Here is an 18,442-nt window from a genome sequence, read left to right as displayed (position 1 = left end):
CCCTGTGGAATCCTGAGACATATATGGTCTAGGCAGAAAGGTTGGGCACCTGACTGGCCGAGACAAGAGGTTTGTCTATTAAAACGACAATTTTACCTGTTTTGCACGCTTGGTGATGCTACAGCATATGTAGGAGACGGAACAACAATTGCATTTGAACAGCTGTTGCATTTTCAGTCTCTGATTCTCGAAGAAGTGATGCAATGAGGCACGCTTTCTCCAGCTTAACTCTGGGACTTAATTCTGTATTGAGAAATAAACTCTGTATGAACGCACACAGCTTTAAAGTTTAGATGCTTATCCTGACCAAACATGTGCGGTGTATGAAGCGCATGGTCTTAAAGGGAAATGGGTATCAGTAAAGTGAAAGACATGTGCCCACTAGCGGTATTGTAAATCATGAAAAATTTACTTCATTTTACATAGATGACTGGCTGATACTGGCCAGTCTCAAGACTTGGCACATTGACATTGATGTACATTGCTGTACATTGACTTGGAGTACAGCGCACAAGTTGTAAAGACTTTTTTATTAAAGTTAAGCTTATAAATCACCAACTATTTTCTTTCTATGGACAACAACAGCTTGGACATTCTGCCTAAGATGAAAAAAAAAGAAAATAATAGTTTAGTAAAAATAGCTAATAGTTTGGAACAACATGAGGGTGAGTATATGATCGAATGTTCATTTTTATAAAACTCTTTCTTTAATGACACTAAACTACCATCAAAATATGGATTTTAGTCAATGAAAACCATTCTAGGAAAGTCCATATACTATTGTTCAGTCTCATTCCATTGGTCGGTACAGCTCTTGATTCTTCTTGGTTCGGTGCTGTTTGTCGAGCATATTTGTCGGGGGGGGGGGGGGGGGGGGGGGTTTCGAGGCAGGGTTTGCGCAGATGGGCTGCAGGGCATGGGGTCTTCTTACAGGATGGGGGGCGCCGGTTGCCCTCCAATGGTCTGTTTGGAGTTGTTTGTACTGGTATGACCTGGGGTAAGTTCTGCTAGCCTGAACTCCTTTTTATCTGTAACATATCAACAGAGTGTTTAGTAATCTGGTAAGTTTGCGTGCACTGGGAATTATATTTTCTCAAATTAATACCAAGTAATGCTAAATCTACATACAGTAGACAGTGAATATGATATATTTGATGATCAGCTATTCTACTCATTTTTGAAAGTGTGGATTCTTAGAAAATGTCTCGGGTTACTTGACTGCGCTTTGGGAACACCTTTGTGTGTGACCGGTTGTGAAGCATGTCACGGTTAGGTAGAGTGCTCTCACAAGCACATGAAAGTTCTCAGACATGAGCTTGGGATGTGGACTCAAGGATATGTGAGCCTTGAGTCACATGAACATCCAAACTATAAAATCTGATGAATGTATGTGGAGAGGACCAGCCTGCCGCATCACATACATGCCAAAGCTTTGGATGAAGCAACCCCCCTGGTAGAATGAGCACTAACTCCTAGAAGTGAAGCTAGAGAGAACTGGGTCTGCATGGCATGCAGTGCACCACCTTCCAAAGACACCTCATTTAAGGGCATAGATTCTTCTTGTGGAGGGAGCCCTAGCACTCCGAATATTCTGTCTGAGACAGGCTGGATGATTCAGAGAGAAGCAGAGGGGATATTGCGCAGTCCCTTGAGAGGCGAAGTGGTCACCTCTACTTCGTAAAATCTTTCCCAAATCTGCTCCCACATTAAAATGCAGAGGGGTGTAAATCATCTTAAAGGACAGGAATTTGTCCTAAACCAGAACCTGCTGTGCTAGCCTTTTCAGATGGCACGAACAGAGTCTGCCTTGGCGATTTATGTAGGTGACTACCGTGGTGTTGTCCACAGGCACTAGGACATGTGAGCCGCTTAACTGCTGGAGGAAGTACTTCAGGGCCAGAAATACAGCCATCAACTCGAGGCAATTGATGTGCCAATTGAGATGATGACCTCTCCAGATCCCTTGGGCTGAATGGCCATCTACGACCGCATGCGAAGAATAAGGTTCCCCCCTTGAGCGAGTTAACATCATGGAGGTCCTCAAAGAAAGGGCAGTCGAGCTGTAATCTGTCGAGTAACTTCTCATGCACTTTATAATTGCGGGAGGAGCACTCGGAGGTGGTGCTCTCAAAGGCCATTTTTTTAGATGGCTATTTCACTATTTAATTCCTCATAATTAAATGTAGCCAGAGAACAGCGAGACAAGATAATAATATAAGCATCTAACTTCAAATCAGATAAGTATTTATCATTTAATTCCTCAGCATTAAATGCAGCCAAATATCAACCAGACAAGTAAACATGGTCTAGATGAAAGGCCATAATTAAATCTTTCAGTAGATCAGCCTGGTATGCCTGTAACACTGCCATGGTGTACAGCGCAGTACCAGCCTGACTCGCTGATTGAAAGGCTTATTTATTTATTTATTTTTGATGATGATTATGCGCTCCAAGGGGAGAGATAGCCCACGATCTTCTCTTCGATCTGAGGCAACATCATATAACCACATGCCTTTGCACCTACAATAGTCGAATAGGTTGATGTTGAGGTCATAAAAGACACGCAATTTATATATATTTTTATGAACAAGTTAACTCGTCTTGTAGGCTAACTTTAAGCGATTGGGGGTATCTTATTCCTGTGGCCAGTCCAGTTGTAACCGAGCGGCAACCTCCCTGTCACTCTCTTGAAACCAACACGGAAGTGACTTAAACTGCAATTCATCGACTGACTGGATGCAAAAGGGAGTCAAATCTGCATCTCCCCCATGTTAAAATGTCCAACTTTACAGCAAAAAATAATGTGTTTACAGCCTGGTGCAAAAAGTGGTTTTGGTCTATCTACCTAATTTTGCCCTTCATGACAACTGTGAGGGGGGTGAATTTTTTTATAACTCATCCGTTTAAATTATATTAAGCCTTAAAGTTCTGCATAATTAAAGGCGTGGCCACTTGAGTGACAGGTGGATTGCTGCTGCTGTCACTGCTAGCCGTTTGTCTGTTAGCGTTACGTTACCACAGCTAATCTCAGCTGCTGAACTTGCAATCTCTGCCATGTTTGTGCTTTTTTCGGGATTATTTCAAACAATTTAATACACACATTGACATTATACCTTCGCCCACGCCATAATACATTTTTAACTAGCAGAATAATACAACATAACGATACAGACAGTCTCACTTTTAACTATTTATAGAATTTCGAAGGGAAAAAACATGAACTTTAAGTCAGCTGTCACTTTAGTACGAGGCCCTGTGTGGTCGCACACTTGGTACTGCCAGTAGCATATAGCATTAGCTCTTTAGCCTGAGCTAACTCGATCAAGTCGAGCTAGGCGGGCTTGGTTTCAGCAACCAGGCACCTCAGCTCCACCCATGTCCCAGATTTTATTACAGTCTATGGTTGTAACCTTGCCACCACCTCGAGTAGTTCCTCCTGCGCTTTATCATCATGGGAGGAATGCTCGGAGGCGGCACCAGCAACAAGTGATGCAGCGTCCTCTGCCTGATCCGAAGAAGCCCCGGGCCACGCTTCGGAATCAGGCAAAAGGAAATCCCGATCTGGAGAGAGAGCAAGCAAACGGAACAGACCCGTCTCTCGCTCCTCAGATCGACTCGCAAACTTTAATGGAGAAAAACGCACAGTGCTCGCACTTGTCATGCTCTTCCCCCATACACTCAAAGCAGAACTCATGTATATCATTAACAGCGATGGGCCGTGAACAGGGAGGCACGCATCTCCTGATTGTTTGCGACATGATGTTCTCTTTTTTTCTCTCTTTCTCACACTGAGAAATTTTCTCCACACTGACAACTGGAATTCCAACTCCCAAAGTGGACAGACAGTGTAGCACACACACACAATGATTGATCATTGATTTTTTAGAGGCGTGGAGACGTTGCTAACCTTATTGGTGCTTCGTACGTTGCCGACAGTTTTTACACGCACAGATGATGAGAACACAGATCAGCAGAAGCAGAAGGGCTCCTACGCCGGCTACGATGCTTACCATGACCCAGAAATCAATGCAAATGAGTTTACTAAGACCTGGATCTGAACCTGTAAGACATGGACCACATGAAATCAATAACAGACAAGTGGATCATTAAAAAAACATCTATTTTTAGCTGCTTAAAATCCTACAATCTGCATCATGGGTAATACTTGTGGTAGATTTTCCCCTACGCACCTGACTTAGGTTGAACCGGGTGTCCTTGACACCTGAAAATATTATACTCAGTTGAGTTACCTCTGAACGCACGGGTTGATGCCTATAAGCAGCAATCCAACCCCGCCTAAGAGCCTCACAAAGAGTCGAACGACGTCTCGCTCCCTATTGACACTATCACTTGGGAAAAAAAGGTCTTTAGTGTCTAATCTGTACCTTGTTCCACTAAGGCGCTAAATAACTTGCTGCAGCAATAATAACAGACAGACTTCAGTAAATGCCCTTTAAATGCTTTAATCACAGCCGGGAGATCTCAGAGAAGTTCTCCAGAGCATCTCACCCAAAAAGAAACATACATCAGGTTTTATAGGATAAAGACAGACACATCAAAATAGAATAAGCATTACTAGCATTTCACGTTCTATCAATATGATTGGTTAAATTGATAAAGCCAGACCTCCCCCTCCCCTCCCCTCCCCTCCCCTTCCCTTCCCTTCTTTACCCTCTGTTAGTGACATCAGCAAAAATATCTCGAATCTTCGAATAAACATTGTAAAGGGTTAATAGTTCAGTTGATCATAACACAATACAGACAAAAAACAGAACGTTCTGGTACATTGTCGAAGGTTACATTGTGTCAAAAAATTGTCAGAAGGTTAGCTCTAAAAAAGGAAGTAAGATTTATTTTGTTATATTGTTAGATCTAGAATGGGAAGTCAGGTAAAAGTTAGTCATAACATTAGACCCAAATGGGAAGTCAGGTGAAAGTTTATAATTAGGTTAAAGAAATCTAAAGTCAGATTTGTATAGTTAGTGACATAATTAGTTCCAAATACTAGGTTACTATCTTTTCTATTAAAAATCTATCACATACTGTAAAATCCAACATTATTTCATGAGTGGGTCAAATGTTTGGACACACTTCATTGAATTTGCTCTTAATTAACTTTAAAAACAATTTGAGCTGAAAACTTTGAATTAGTTTTGTAGGTGAATAGAGTTGATGTGTGAATGTATACTGTGATGGAATTGTTTAATTAATCATAACTAACATTTATTTTTCTTGCAGGATTAACATTTATATGCTTTTGAAAACTAAATATCCCCAAAACTTGGGCCAAAGTGTGTCTGAATCAAATCTGAATATAACAAAAGGGGAAATGAAACAGATGTCTAAATATATAGGGGAGCGCGGGGCACAACCTAACGCGGGGTTAGTTGTAACACGCTTGTTTTAAATACTTCCGCACATGCTTGGATGACGAAACTTTGTTTATTTACTAGTTGCCATATCAACACTATATAGAAAAAAAAAATCCGCCAAATTTTTTTTTTTTTTTTGAAGATATCTATAGACATTTATTAAACCATAGCAAAAGTAAATTTCTTACTTAAGTTAATTTTTCATCTCTATTTTTTGTGTTTATTTAAAATAAGACAAATCTGATATTATTTTAATCTCCAAGATGTTATTTAACAGTTGAGATAGTTCTTTAATGCTTCGCTAACTAGCAGAAGACACTAGCAGGGTTTAAATCCCAGTTGTGCAGGCGGGGGCATGTTGTAACACTGCGTTACAATGTGCCCCTATTACAAATATGCTATTATATTCTATACTTTTATTAATTTTATTGAGAAAACGTGAGAAAAAGGTGAATAAAGACTGAGAGTCAATGTTCAGAAATTACTAATTATTTATTTGTTTTGAACTATGTTGTATAGCTGTGTTTTCATGTGTTCGTAGTCAAAACTCAAAAATGAGTTTATATTTAATTATTAAAAATTGCCATTATTTTATATGAAAAAGTTTTTAATTGTATTTTATTTAGAAAATATTTTAGTTTGTTTTGTATATTTTTTTTATTAGATCAGATAACATTTTAAGCTGTCATATGGTCATGTTACAATGTGCCCCTCACATGTTACAATGTACCCCACCTATGGGGCATGTTGTCACATTTCACTTCCATTCTTTCGGGCTATATCAAGAAAAAAGTATATACTGTATTAATAAAACAAAAACACATAATTGTACTAGACATGTGGGAAATTAATGTGGGAAAAAATAAATACTCTGAACCATAAGTAGATTTACACAAACTGAGAAAGTCAAAAAGCGTTAGGTTGTGCCCCGCTCTCCCCTACACTCATGACTTTGAATAACAAAGTAGAGTAATTAAGAAATACAGATTCGCTGTAACAGAAGGGTTTTCTGAACCAATCATATTGTAGAAAAATTATGTAATGAATCATGTCACCTTTGCCATGCTTCTAATCTATAAAAACTGTGGTAATCTTTTTGGTGGAGGGATTCTCTCTCAGGGATTGGTCTGAGGTTCTCCGGCCGTGATTAAAGCACAGTCGAAGGCATTGTCTGGAGTCTGTTTGATTAATGCTCAGGCTAGACACTAGAGATCTCAAGTGATAGTGTTTAGTGATGCACTAGAGACCTTATTCCCGAGTGATAGTGTTCAAACAGGTCGAGACGTGGGCCGACTCAAACAGGTATTGAAGAAAACTTAGCAGAGTTTAAATTCATTAAGTTAAACCATAATCTGCAGTATTGAATCTACAGTGCGACCCAATACAGTGCCAAGTTTACCTTATCTGGGTTGTATTTTCTCTTACTTTGCATAGTCTTTTTCCTTGTAAAGATGAGGGAATGTCAAGCATGTTGGCAAAATTAAATGCCATTGATTCTGAATGAACACAACCTTTGACATCAACATAAAGGAAACATTTCCTTCTATACATTTTATCTGTTAACTTTTTTTGGTGACTACATAATTCCCAGACTTGTGTCATTTCATAGTTTCCATGACTTTGAAATTTAATAAAAAACATTATTAAGTGTTTGTGCTGCCTTAATTTTAAGTTATATTCAACTTGAATTGTGAAACTGTATTAAGTGACAAATTGGATATTTGAGTTATCTCAGCAAGTTCATTCTAGGGAAGTTGTTCTAATGGTAAATTTTTAGTTGTGAAAGCTAATTGTGAATAAATAAATGTGTCCACACTTTTGACCTATATTCAGTAAGTTCACAGTTTACCACCTTTTTGCGGTTAAGCACCAAAATACGGTTATTTTACTGTCATAGATTCATGATTGAAGGTCAGCAGCAAAAACAGGAAATGGGCCAAAAACCAGTTAATATACTTCATGAGACTAAAGTGAAACCACGAAAAGTCACACAGACAGTTTACAGACATGTTTATGTTTAACATCAATATTTAATTTCAGATATGTTCAAAACTCTTAAAGGTAATGATTTAGATGTTTTATCTTGTCTTTGAGACAACACACACATTTATTTTAGTATTTTAAAATATAAAGATTAAAGGAATAGTTCACTTTTAAAATGAAAATTCTGTCATCATTTACTCACCCTCATGTTGTTTCAAAGCTGTATGAATTTCTTTCTTCTGCTGAACAGAAAGGAAGATATTTAGAAGAATATCAGTAAACAGACAGTTTTTGGGTCCCAATGACTTCCATAGTATATTTTTTTCCTACTATGGAAGTCATTGGGACCCAAAAACTGTCTGGTTACTGATATTCTTCTAAATATCTTCCTTTCTGTTCAGCAGAAGAAAGAAATTCATACAGCTTTGAAACAACATGAGGGTGAGTATATGATGACAGAATTTTCATTTTAAAAGTGAACTTCTCCTTTAAGTAATTATAGCACAAAATCAGAACATTAAGAATAAAAAGCATGTGAAATGAGAAATACTTACATGACACTGTAACACTCTCACTTTTGCCTTTGCTGACAGGATTGTGTGCCTCGCATGAGTACGGTTTATTCTCCTGCACTTGAGTAGATGACAAGAACACCTGAGGTTTATTTTCATTCTGGATCATTTTGTCTTCTTTATACCAGGATAGAGTCAGATCTTCTCTTTCTCCGATGCCACAGATGAGAGTCGCTTTCCCATCTTTTGTGCAGTTGGACTTCACAGCAGGTTTAGGGGCCTTTTCTGTAACAGAAACATGGTGGTTATTTCCTAATACTGTAACTACTATAGAAATATACAGTGAGTCTGTTACAGTGAGTCTGATTATTATTGTGTTGGAAGGGTAGAAATATTTGTCATCTTACCATATACTTTAATTTCCACTTCTCCTCTACCAGTCTCTGTACCAGCAGCATTAAATGCGTTGAATGTATATTTGCCCGTGTCCTTCAGACTAACACTTAAAAATCTCAATGATCCATCTTCTTCCATAGATACACCTTCAGATATTTCTCTGATAATCCCACCTTTCCTGCGAAGAACGATGCCGTGTGTGTCATGGACCCATCTAATCTCAGAAGGTTTCTCATTGTTATCTGTTGTCAGCTTAATGATGCAGGACGTTCCCTCTAGTAGATCTTTTCCACATGTCTCTGTTGAGACTATAATAAATAAAATCATATTAATATTTATTAAAACTCAAGATCAACTGCTCATGTTTGGTTCACTATGAGGAAAAAGCATAAAAACAGAGAATGAATAATTCTCAAGGTGATCTCTTTTTAAAAGTCAATTTCGGTTCAGACACTAACTTTAGACAACACAGTTCAATATTATATTCCCGCCATAAAAAAGTTAATTTAACACACACGGACTCCTAACAACAACAGGATCTTTCATCACACTGTACGGGTAAGTTGTCACAAATGGGGATTTGCGTAAGACCAGGGAAGACAGGGGGGGCTTAGCCGCCCCCAGGGTATTTGTAACTTGCGTTTATAGAAAATCTTACAGTGAATTTGAGTAAAAAACAACTATGTATATGTTTAGCTGTATTTGTCTCTTCAACCCTGTTACCTTAGTCTCAACCCCGTCACACCTACATTTTTATTAATTATTTTTTTTACGTTTATGAATAAGTAATTTAATGTTTGTTGAACTTAGTCAGAAATGTTCAGAGCAATCATAAGAATACTGATTTTAGTTCAAATTCTGAAGTTAAGCCACATCTTTGATTAAAAATAATAGGGTTGCTGTCACAAAAAGTGCCCATTTCAGGCTTTAGTATAGCATAAGTGTAAAATTATATGTACATTTTATGGTGCATGGTACAATTTCTGGTAAGCTACGCTTTTTTATTATTTCAATTCAATTCAATTATTGTGATTTGATTTAATATTGACTCATTTGGATAAGTATTAGGTAGGCCTACTCAAGATAGGCGTTAATTTTTCTCAAGAAAAAAACAACTCACCTAATGCGGTAAACATACAGACAGCCCTATCAGCTGGTAGTATTATTTAAGGTGAAAAATAATTCAAATTAAATATAATGCGTTTTTTATTATAATAACAACTTTATTTAATGATATAAGTAAAAATATAATAAATATGTAATATACTTTTTTTCTTGCCAACTGCTATAGCCTATATGTTCATTAAATGGCTTTCCTGAGGTAAATGTGACATTTGTTCTCCAGCTATGTTATTGACCTGTTCACGCTGATAAAAAAAAACACTGATTGATCGATATTATGTATGAGGAATATACATTTCGGTAAGTTGTAGCCTACTACTGTATCTTTCAACAGTGTTCGTGTTTTTTTACTATCAGCTAGTAGAGATGATCGGTTCACGTGCGCTAGGGATCTGTCACGTAACATTTAGCCAACAAACGCCAAAACGGTATTTTTTGTTTGAATTTCGTAATAAAATTGACAGAATCTGAGAGCTGAGATTCTTTTATATCATAAAGTAACCTGCTCTGTCTAGTCTGCCGGTCTCCGTGTCCTCTTTGCTTCGCGATTTTTCTGTGCGTGAGAAAATGGATGTGTGGCGTGCGAGCGTGTGAAAAGTGTCAATTGCGTGTCTCACGGTGAATGCGTGAGAGTTGGCAGTACTTCTGTCCAACTTCCGACTTTTCGGCTATTTTTTGTAGCTGGATATGTATCATTTGGTGCGTCTAAATATGAATGAGTATACGGTTATTGATAAATCGAATTGTTATTGTTGTTATTATTATCTTTTAGGGGGGCTTAGGAACATTTTGGGGTAGCTTCAGCCCCCCTAAAATAGGCCTAACGACGTCCCTGCGTAAGACAGACTATTAAATCAGAACCTAAACAGTAAAATTATTATAAAAACAGCTGAAAGGTAAAAGGCCCTGACCTGATATTTATATAACTATAAAGAAACCGTTCAGATTTAAAATCTGCCTTTGTTGTATAGTGACAAAAAATTATATGATACTGAAACTTCACAAATTATTATAATTTAAGACTTAAATTTTGAAAAAAATGTCTAGTTTTTTAAATTCTAGTTTTGAACTAGATGTTTGAAACCAACAAATCAGTGCTTGATAAAACAAGACTCAAAATAGTTCCTGAAATACAGACTTTGTGCTGAACTATGAAAGTAAAGGCAGTTTCAGCAGCGATATAGAAAAAACATTTTGAGTCTCCATTTCAGTCATAAGGTCTAAAAATAACCATTTATTTCTTATTTCGAAGAACATTTTAATAATCTAAAGAACCTTTTAATAATCTAAATAACATTTTTCCACTTCAAAAAACTTTTTGTGAAATGGAAAGATTCCATCGATGTTTAAATGTTCTTCACAGAAAATGCGAATAAAGAACCTTTATTGTAACTCTATAATTTGACTACATATCTAAATGTTCGACTTTCTGTGAGTGTCTTCTATTAAAGACCGACACGAACAAACACTCATTGCAGCAGTTTGCATGTAAACGTCATAGATTTGCATTTAAAAGTGTCCAAAAATTACAGAATAAGTGCATTTGTTCAAGTGGTCACTAAAAAGCTTTAAGGACATATTTTTTTTCTTGATCTGACACTGAAATGTGTCTAAAATGGCCTTAACTATATTTTTTTCTGACAATTTAGATGTTCTAATATGATTTAGAATATTGAGTTGGTATAAAATAAAGCAGTAGCCGCATGAAAAAAAAAAATTTTTAATATGGATTACTATTCTTAATATCCATTGATCGCAACTTTTGATCTCAACTATAAAATATATATTTACAAAATATATAAGAAAAACTGTTTCTCCCCTTCAGTCTATTAACATTTATATACAAAATGAAGTCAGAACCTACCAGAGAGTGCAGCGAAGCCACAGAGGAATAAAAACAAGAGATTGTATTGGCAGCTCATTGCTCTTCTGAACACAGCAAATGTTCCAGAAACTTTTTCACAATCAACTATAGCAGAACCGCAGTTTCAGAAGCACAGCCACAGGGCGGGGCTTCATTTTCTTTTGCTAAATATAAGCTGTTTTCTACGGTGACATGTTCGATGCTTTCACACTGGGCTCGTTTGCTGCGGTCCGAGCGCGTTTGTTCCCGGCGTCCCCCGCAGCGTTGGTCTGGTTTCACACTCAACTTGATTCTATCGAACCCTGGTGCGTTTGCGTGCATCTTACGTCATCGCAAACGTGCACGGCACATGATAGAAAACAGAACGCGAGTCAATATATTGTGTTTTTTATTAATTTGGTGCTATTATGCACAGCTGAGTGAAAGCATCGGTTTCCCATCTCTATTTTCGAGAGGTCAGTTCTTCTGTAACGGTTCGGTGGTTGAGTAAGGCGCAGATCGAATGTAGGCTAATGGTGAGAATAACAATGTTTTTATTCAAGTTACACACTCAGAAGATGATAACCACGCAAACAAGAACCGACAAGGGAGTGAACAGAAAATGGAGTGTATACACACATGCGAGGACACTTAACAGCAACAGCTGGACTAAATCAGAGACTATGGCAACTAATGAGAATTAATACACAGAAAATTAAAAAAAAAATTAACTTAACGGAACACATACGAGACTTCCCTTGTGCTGTGACAGTTTTTTTTTCTTTTTCTTAATATAATACTAAATTTTAGTAGCTATTTATTTATATGCAATTCTGTTTGGTACCTAAGATAGTCCCATCTTGTTCTTCCTTGAAAATAAACTATCTGCATATGTAACAATAGATACATTCAGAACATATATGCATAAATGGTTAGATTGTTTGTTTTGGATTTTGAGCAAATGATAAGCACAGATGAAAGAAACCAACACACATTTCAAATGTTTATACGTCTTACAGTGAAAAGGAATTATAATCAGGAAAAGGATGATAAAAATCACAGTGACTGAAGGAATGCAACAACAAATCCATGCTTGAATTTAATGAAGAAACAAAACAAAAATTCAGTCCTGAGACACACATTTAAAGCTACACTGTGTAGGATTTTCTCCCATCTAGCGGTGAAATTGTTTATGAATATTACTTTTTAGCCCCTCCCATTCCGAGTCGCGAGTAATCTCCCCCTCGCATTTGTCACGCCGCCATGCACTGAGTGGCAAAATGCGAAAGGCGAAGCTTGAATTTCCAGGTATGTCCCTCTTTGGCTAATGTATTTTTAAGATGGAGGCGCAACATGGCTGCCGCCATTCAAGCGACTCGCTCGTATGTATTCTGAATAGCAGATTCTATGCTTACAAGAATACTTGATTAGTTGGTAGAAGTGATTACACATTAATGAGCACATATCATTTTGAAAGAACAAAGTGTTTTTTGCTAAGAATCAACTTAAAAAATTACAGTGTAGCTTTAAATGATCAGAATTAGGTTAGTAAATTACATTTTGCATTGAATTATTGCATATAAAGAAAAAAACATAAGCATATTCATATAGTTACTTTTATATTTTGTTAAGAGACTCTCTGCTGTCTAGCCTTTAAACAAACAGATCTCTCTCTCACACTGGATCACTGGTCTCAGACAGACTTGCACTGTTATCGGGTGTACAGGTGTAGAAGTTTTCTGGATTTCCTTCGTCTTTGTCTGTGATGGACTCTCCTTTCAGGTGGAATGCTGAACACTTCCCAATGACTTTATCACTGTTCTCGCATCTTAAATACACAACATTAGGGTTAACAGCGCTCTTCTCAGGTTTGGGCTCTGTGAAAGAAAAAGAGAAAAAGTAAGAACATTCAGTCAAAACAAAATGAAATCAAACACAACTACACTAGCCTTGCACAAAGTTTTGTGACAGTACCATTGTAAAATTATGGTAGCAGATACTGGTTATTTAATTGCAAACTATAAGTACTATTGCGGCGTATAAACTCAAAAACCAATCCAAATGGTGCAGCAAGCTAAGACATGGAGGTTTATACTGAAGACGCGTCACGCTGAACCATTGCACATGATGGAATGTCTTTAATTGCTCCATTTCACAAGCTTAGAAAGAACAAACACTTACTTTAATAGATGCATTTCATAAGCCGTGCAAAGATACCTCAGACAGTGCAGTAATAGAAGATGATGACGATGGTGACGGTCAACAGAAAGTTTCTCCACATGCTCACCCTGCAGCCATGATCCAAACACAGGTGAGCACACACACACTAATACAGACACCACACCCCCGGTGACACACACAGTAACCAATGACGTCACTATGCACGTGCACATGCACAACAGTATAGAAAAAGGAGGAAATATCATAGAAGACAAGTCAAACCCAATGTATGGCTCCTACAAGTTCTACACTACACTGGTTTTTGGACATGTAACATGTTCATGGAAGTACCATGTAAATACCATGGTATTAATCAAAGCACCATGCATTATTGTACAATTGCATTTTTTTTTTTTAGTATGTGAGGCTAAGTAAAACCAAGCATAATAATATGATGCATTTATATTATTTACATTATTTAATATAATAATCAACACACTCACCCATAACAGACAAGATGAATCTTTGTTCCTGCTCTTTACCGTTGATATCAATGGTATAAACTCCACTGTGTTCGACTGTTAGATTAGTAATAGTGATTTGTCCCGTCTCTGTATCAAGAGTTGTGATGTCTTTGAATCTTGGATTTGGGATACGAGCACCGTGATCATCCCATTCAATCACCTTGACAACAGTATCACTACTACTTCTGTGTTTCCATATGATGCTGGTGACAGGACGAAAAGAAACTTCATCACCCACTGCTTTCTTCACCTCATCACCTAAAGAATAATATATGAGAGAGTATGTTAGTCAACATTCAACATGTCTGGGCTAGCTGGGTCATTTCCAGGCAGCATCACTTCCAACAGCCTAAAAGTACCATGGAATTTCGACAACATTATTTTCATTATAACAAACACCTTGGAGTATCATAGGCCTATATGTTACATGAATACTGTAATCATTAAATATATAGTGTTGGTATTACCATAGCTAAATCGATAGCTATTATCCCTACTCTGATTGGCTTGATCGTCTTTCATAGGCATACATGATAGGAAGTGTGTTCGGTGTGAGTCGCTGTGGGACAGAGTATCCAACTTTTTCCTGACGAGCCTACTGTGTTTTGAACTATGTGCAACACTTCCTGTTTGGGGAACTTCCATTCAAAAAGACTGAAATGAATAATTTCTAATTATAAGATTGCACTACAAATAATCATTATCCGTGAGTTTGACTGAATGAGCTGTAAATCAGGAAAGCAATGCTTGGTATTTTAATGTGACAAGGTATCACGAGAATATCTAACCAGCAAACAAAACATTGTTCACATCATTGTATTTTGGTTGCAATTAGGTAATTTTGCAATACCATGTTTAAAAAAAATCTTTTTTAGAAACCACACCTAAAATTTAAAAATAAAGTATTGTTAGATTATTTTATCTCTATTTATTTTTTCCTGTGCCTCATTCTCAGTCTTTTTCCCTTTTTTTTTACTCACTAAAAAGAGTTTGCATGCCTGGAAAGAGAGACATGAAGCCAATCTGTTCACAAAGCATCCTCAACTTTTACTTCTGTACTTGGCTTTTATACATGGTCCTGGGATGGTGTAGCAACCAACCAATAAGAATATACATTACATCATATAAAATGCAAGACGAAAAGAAAAACAAGTCCATTTGGAAGAAGTGCATATTCATGGCAGTAGGCTACATGATCTGGCCAAATCCAGGTCTTCTATCTGGGTCGGTTTCCAAGACACACACATGGAGAATACTTTATAACAGATGTGTGTAGAGAAGCGAATACTTCTCTCCCTACCAACCCTCGCAGCCTTAAAGACCGGAGGAAGAGAAAACAGGCAGAAACAGAGACAGGAAAGTCAGGACGAGAGTTTTATCTTACAAATATAAAACATTTTAGAAACATTGTGAAAATATCAACCTGGTATGTTTTCTTTAAGTGGTCAATAAAACGAAAACAAAACCAGACCAAACTGCAACTTTTGTGAGACGTTTTATTTAGGTGTTGAAATAACATAATCTGCACACTTATTATTCTTAAAAAAAACACACATTTGAGACTTTGATGGTTGAAGCAGACTCTACAGGTGTTAACTTTACCAACTACTTGTATGTGCACCAAACTATGACGATAGTCTTTTCTTCACAATTTTTTTTTCCTAATTATTTCCTAACTACTATAGAAATATACAGTCTGATTTTGTTATTATTAGTGTGTTGGAAGGGTAGAAATATTTGTCATCTTACCATATACTTTAATTTCCACTTCTCCTCTGCCAATCTCTGCACCAGCATCATTATATGCGTAGAATGTATATTTGCCCGTGTCCTTCAGACTAACACTTGAAAATCTCAATGATCCATCTTCTTCCATAGATAAACCTTCAGGTTCTCCTCTGATAGTCCCACCTTTCCTGCGAAGAACGGTGCCACGTGTGTCATGGACCCATCTAATCTCAGAAGGTTTCTCATTGTTTCTTGTTGTCAGCTTAATGATGCAGGACGTTCCCTCTAGTAGATCTTTTCCACATGTCTCTGTTGAGACTATAATAAATACATTCATATTAATATTTATTAAAACTCAACAGGGTTCAACTGCTCATGTTTGGTTTCTTTTTAAAAGTAAATTTCGGTTCAGACACTAACTTTAGACAACACAGTTCAATATGATATTCCCGCCATAAAAAAGTTAATTTAACACACACGGACTCCTAACAACAACAGGATCTTTCATCACACTGTACGGGGTAAGTTGTCACAAACAGGGATTTGCGTATGTGCCTATTAAATCAGAACTTAAACAGTAAAATTATTATAAAAACAGCAGAAAGGTAAAAGGAAACTTAAAAATGCCAAACCACTGTAATGGCCAACAGAACTTAAATTTGTGTAAAATTACAACACATATGCCCTGACCTGACATTTATATATCTATAAAGAAACCGTTCTGAGTTAAAATCTGCCTTTAAAAAATTATATGATACTGAAACTTCACAAATTATTATAATTTCAGACTGTTTTAAACTAGATGTTTGAAACCAACAAATCAGTGCTTGATAAAACAAGACTCAAAATACTTCCTGAAATACAGACTTTGTGCTGAACTATGAAACTACATATCTAAATGTTCGACTTTCTAAAGACCGACACGAACAAACACTCATTGCATATATATAGTAGGCTATAAGTGCATTTGTTCAAGTGGTTACTATAAAAGTGCATGTCTTGCTTTAAGGACATATTTTCTTGATCTGACACTTAAAAATGGCCTTAACTATATTTTTTTCTGACAATTTAGATGTTAGATGAATTTTAGAGTTATTATAATGCAATTTGCATGAAAACAAATGTTAATTTGGATTAGGCTAATATCCATTGATCGCAACTTTTGATCTCAACTATAAAATACATATTTACAAAATATATAAGACAAACTGTTTCTCCACTTCAGTCTATAAACATTTCTATACAAAATGAAGTCAGAACCTACCAGAGAGTGCAGCGAAGCCACAGAGGAATAAAAACAAGAGATTGTATTGGCAGCTCATTGCTCTTCTGAACACAGCAAATGTTCCAGAACCTTTTTCACAATCAACTGGAGGAAGAAATAATTTCCTGTTGTGCGATCAGAGAGTTATAAAAGTATTTAGAAAATCCAATAGTATCAGCAGAACCGCAGTTTCAGAACCAGGAGTGATGGGCGGGACTTCATTTTCTTCTGTTAAAGGGGGGGTGAAACACTCAGTTTCAGTCAATCTCATGTTAATCTTGAGTACCTATAGAGTAGTATTGCATCCTTCATATCTACAAAAAGTATTTAGTTTTATTATATTTATAAAAGAAAGATAGGCTGTACCGAGCGGCTGGAGGCGTGCCGTGTGGGCGGAGCTAAAGAATCACGAGCGCTGTGAACCTTTATCGTTGGGACTGCTCCATCCTTAAGCATTAGACGATCTGCAAATCCGGCTTCGAACTGGGCCTTGTTTATAAAACAATCATCGTCGAAATGCAGGGAACAGGGAACTCCGTTGATGCTCTGGAAAAACAAACTCCATCCACTGGTCCCTTAACGCTGGGTTCTTTGGGAATCTGTGCAGGGTTGTCTTGCCCTGGCAACCAAAAGCCGAGCACAGCGCTTTGATGGGCGTACTGCTTTCGCTCTCTCGCTCTATACGGGTGCGCGCGCGCCCTTCCGGGAGAAGTGCCTTTAGGACCCATATAAGGAAATTTCGCTCCATCTGACGTCACACAGGCCCATACTCAGACAGTACCGGTATATAAACTGGACACAGCGACCCCATTGGATTCAACGGAGACAAGTGAAGTCAGTTAGAAGCTCTCACTTCCTGATGGCTGAGCGACTGCGCAGACTCAAACTGAGCTTGATGACGTAGATGTGACGTGAGCAACCCGTCTGTCTTCTAGTAGCTGTGCCGAGAGAAATCTGAATCATTCCCTTCCGAAACTTGCAGAGACGGAGAGCGTGAGTAGGAGGTGTCCATGAGCAGGAGAAACTTTTACTAAGTATTCTGATTAATTATTTGTCATTTTGCCTCCACGTCCCCCCAATTGCCCGTGAGCTTCTCCTCCTGTCCATACGGTAATCTCTCTACTGTGCGACAGAGAGTCGTGTGGTTATGACGCAATCGTTAGCCTATTTTTACAAAAATTGCTTCTACAGGGCCATAACGTAAGATACAAGGTAATGGAGCCTTTTATACATTTTCGTGTTTCTTTAGAAATAAATAATGGACAAATGGAGTCTTTAAACGCCTCAGATGTAAAGTTATTTGCTGTCAAAGTGACGCCAAAATGAATGGGAGTCAATGGAATGCTAACAGCAGGTGATGGTCCGCTAATCAATGGCGGCGCCCGGGGAAACTTCAAAATAATATGAAACCCTGCCCCCCTGCCCATACTTGAAAACAGCTTTCCGAAACTTGTGTCAAACCGGAAGGAGTATTTTGCGCACAGAAATACTCCATCAAACGTACAACTTAATTTTTGAAACTTTGTCCATGTTTAGCA

At 37.5% G+C, this 18,442-nt stretch overlaps 3 protein-coding genes across 6 annotated transcripts in view; all 3 read right to left on the bottom strand.

The window, feature by feature from the left end:
* The window catches only part of LOC307146818 (CD48 antigen-like), a 122,194-nt gene that overhangs the window by 50,607 nt on the left and 53,145 nt on the right, over positions 1-18,442 (bottom strand). The gene's annotated exons all lie outside the window — the stretch shown is intronic.
* LOC307153613 (T-cell surface antigen CD2-like) lies at positions 512-11,558 on the bottom strand. Of its 2 annotated transcripts, none has more exons than XM_079863185.1 (5): positions 11,250-11,558; positions 8,275-8,571; positions 7,910-8,152; positions 3,908-4,060; positions 512-1,028 (listed from the first exon to the last, which is right to left on the bottom strand). In XM_079863185.1, the coding sequence occupies exons 1-4, from the start codon at positions 11,305-11,307 to the stop codon at positions 3,909-3,911; spliced, it is 750 nt and encodes a 249-aa protein (XP_079719311.1). In that variant the 5' UTR covers positions 11,308-11,558; the 3' UTR covers positions 512-1,028; position 3,908. The 2 variants fall into 2 exon arrangements, with proteins under 2 accessions (XP_079719311.1, XP_079719312.1); XM_079863186.1 differs by having other exon boundaries at positions 890-1,028; positions 4,011-4,060; positions 11,250-11,394.
* Positions 11,766-17,126, bottom strand: LOC307146875 (uncharacterized protein). Its single transcript, XM_079851201.1, has 4 exons — positions 16,905-17,126; positions 15,662-15,958; positions 13,892-14,170; positions 11,766-13,105 (listed from the first exon to the last, which is right to left on the bottom strand). Exons 1-4 carry the CDS (start codon positions 16,960-16,962, stop codon positions 12,903-12,905), a joined length of 837 nt encoding a protein of 278 aa, XP_079707327.1. The 5' UTR covers positions 16,963-17,126; the 3' UTR covers positions 11,766-12,902.

This window comes from Squalius cephalus (genome assembly GCF_949319135.1).
Source record: "Squalius cephalus genome assembly, chromosome: 2".
NCBI lineage: Eukaryota > Metazoa > Chordata > Actinopteri > Cypriniformes > Leuciscidae > Squalius > Squalius cephalus.
This window is presented reverse-complemented; position numbering and strand designations above follow the sequence as displayed.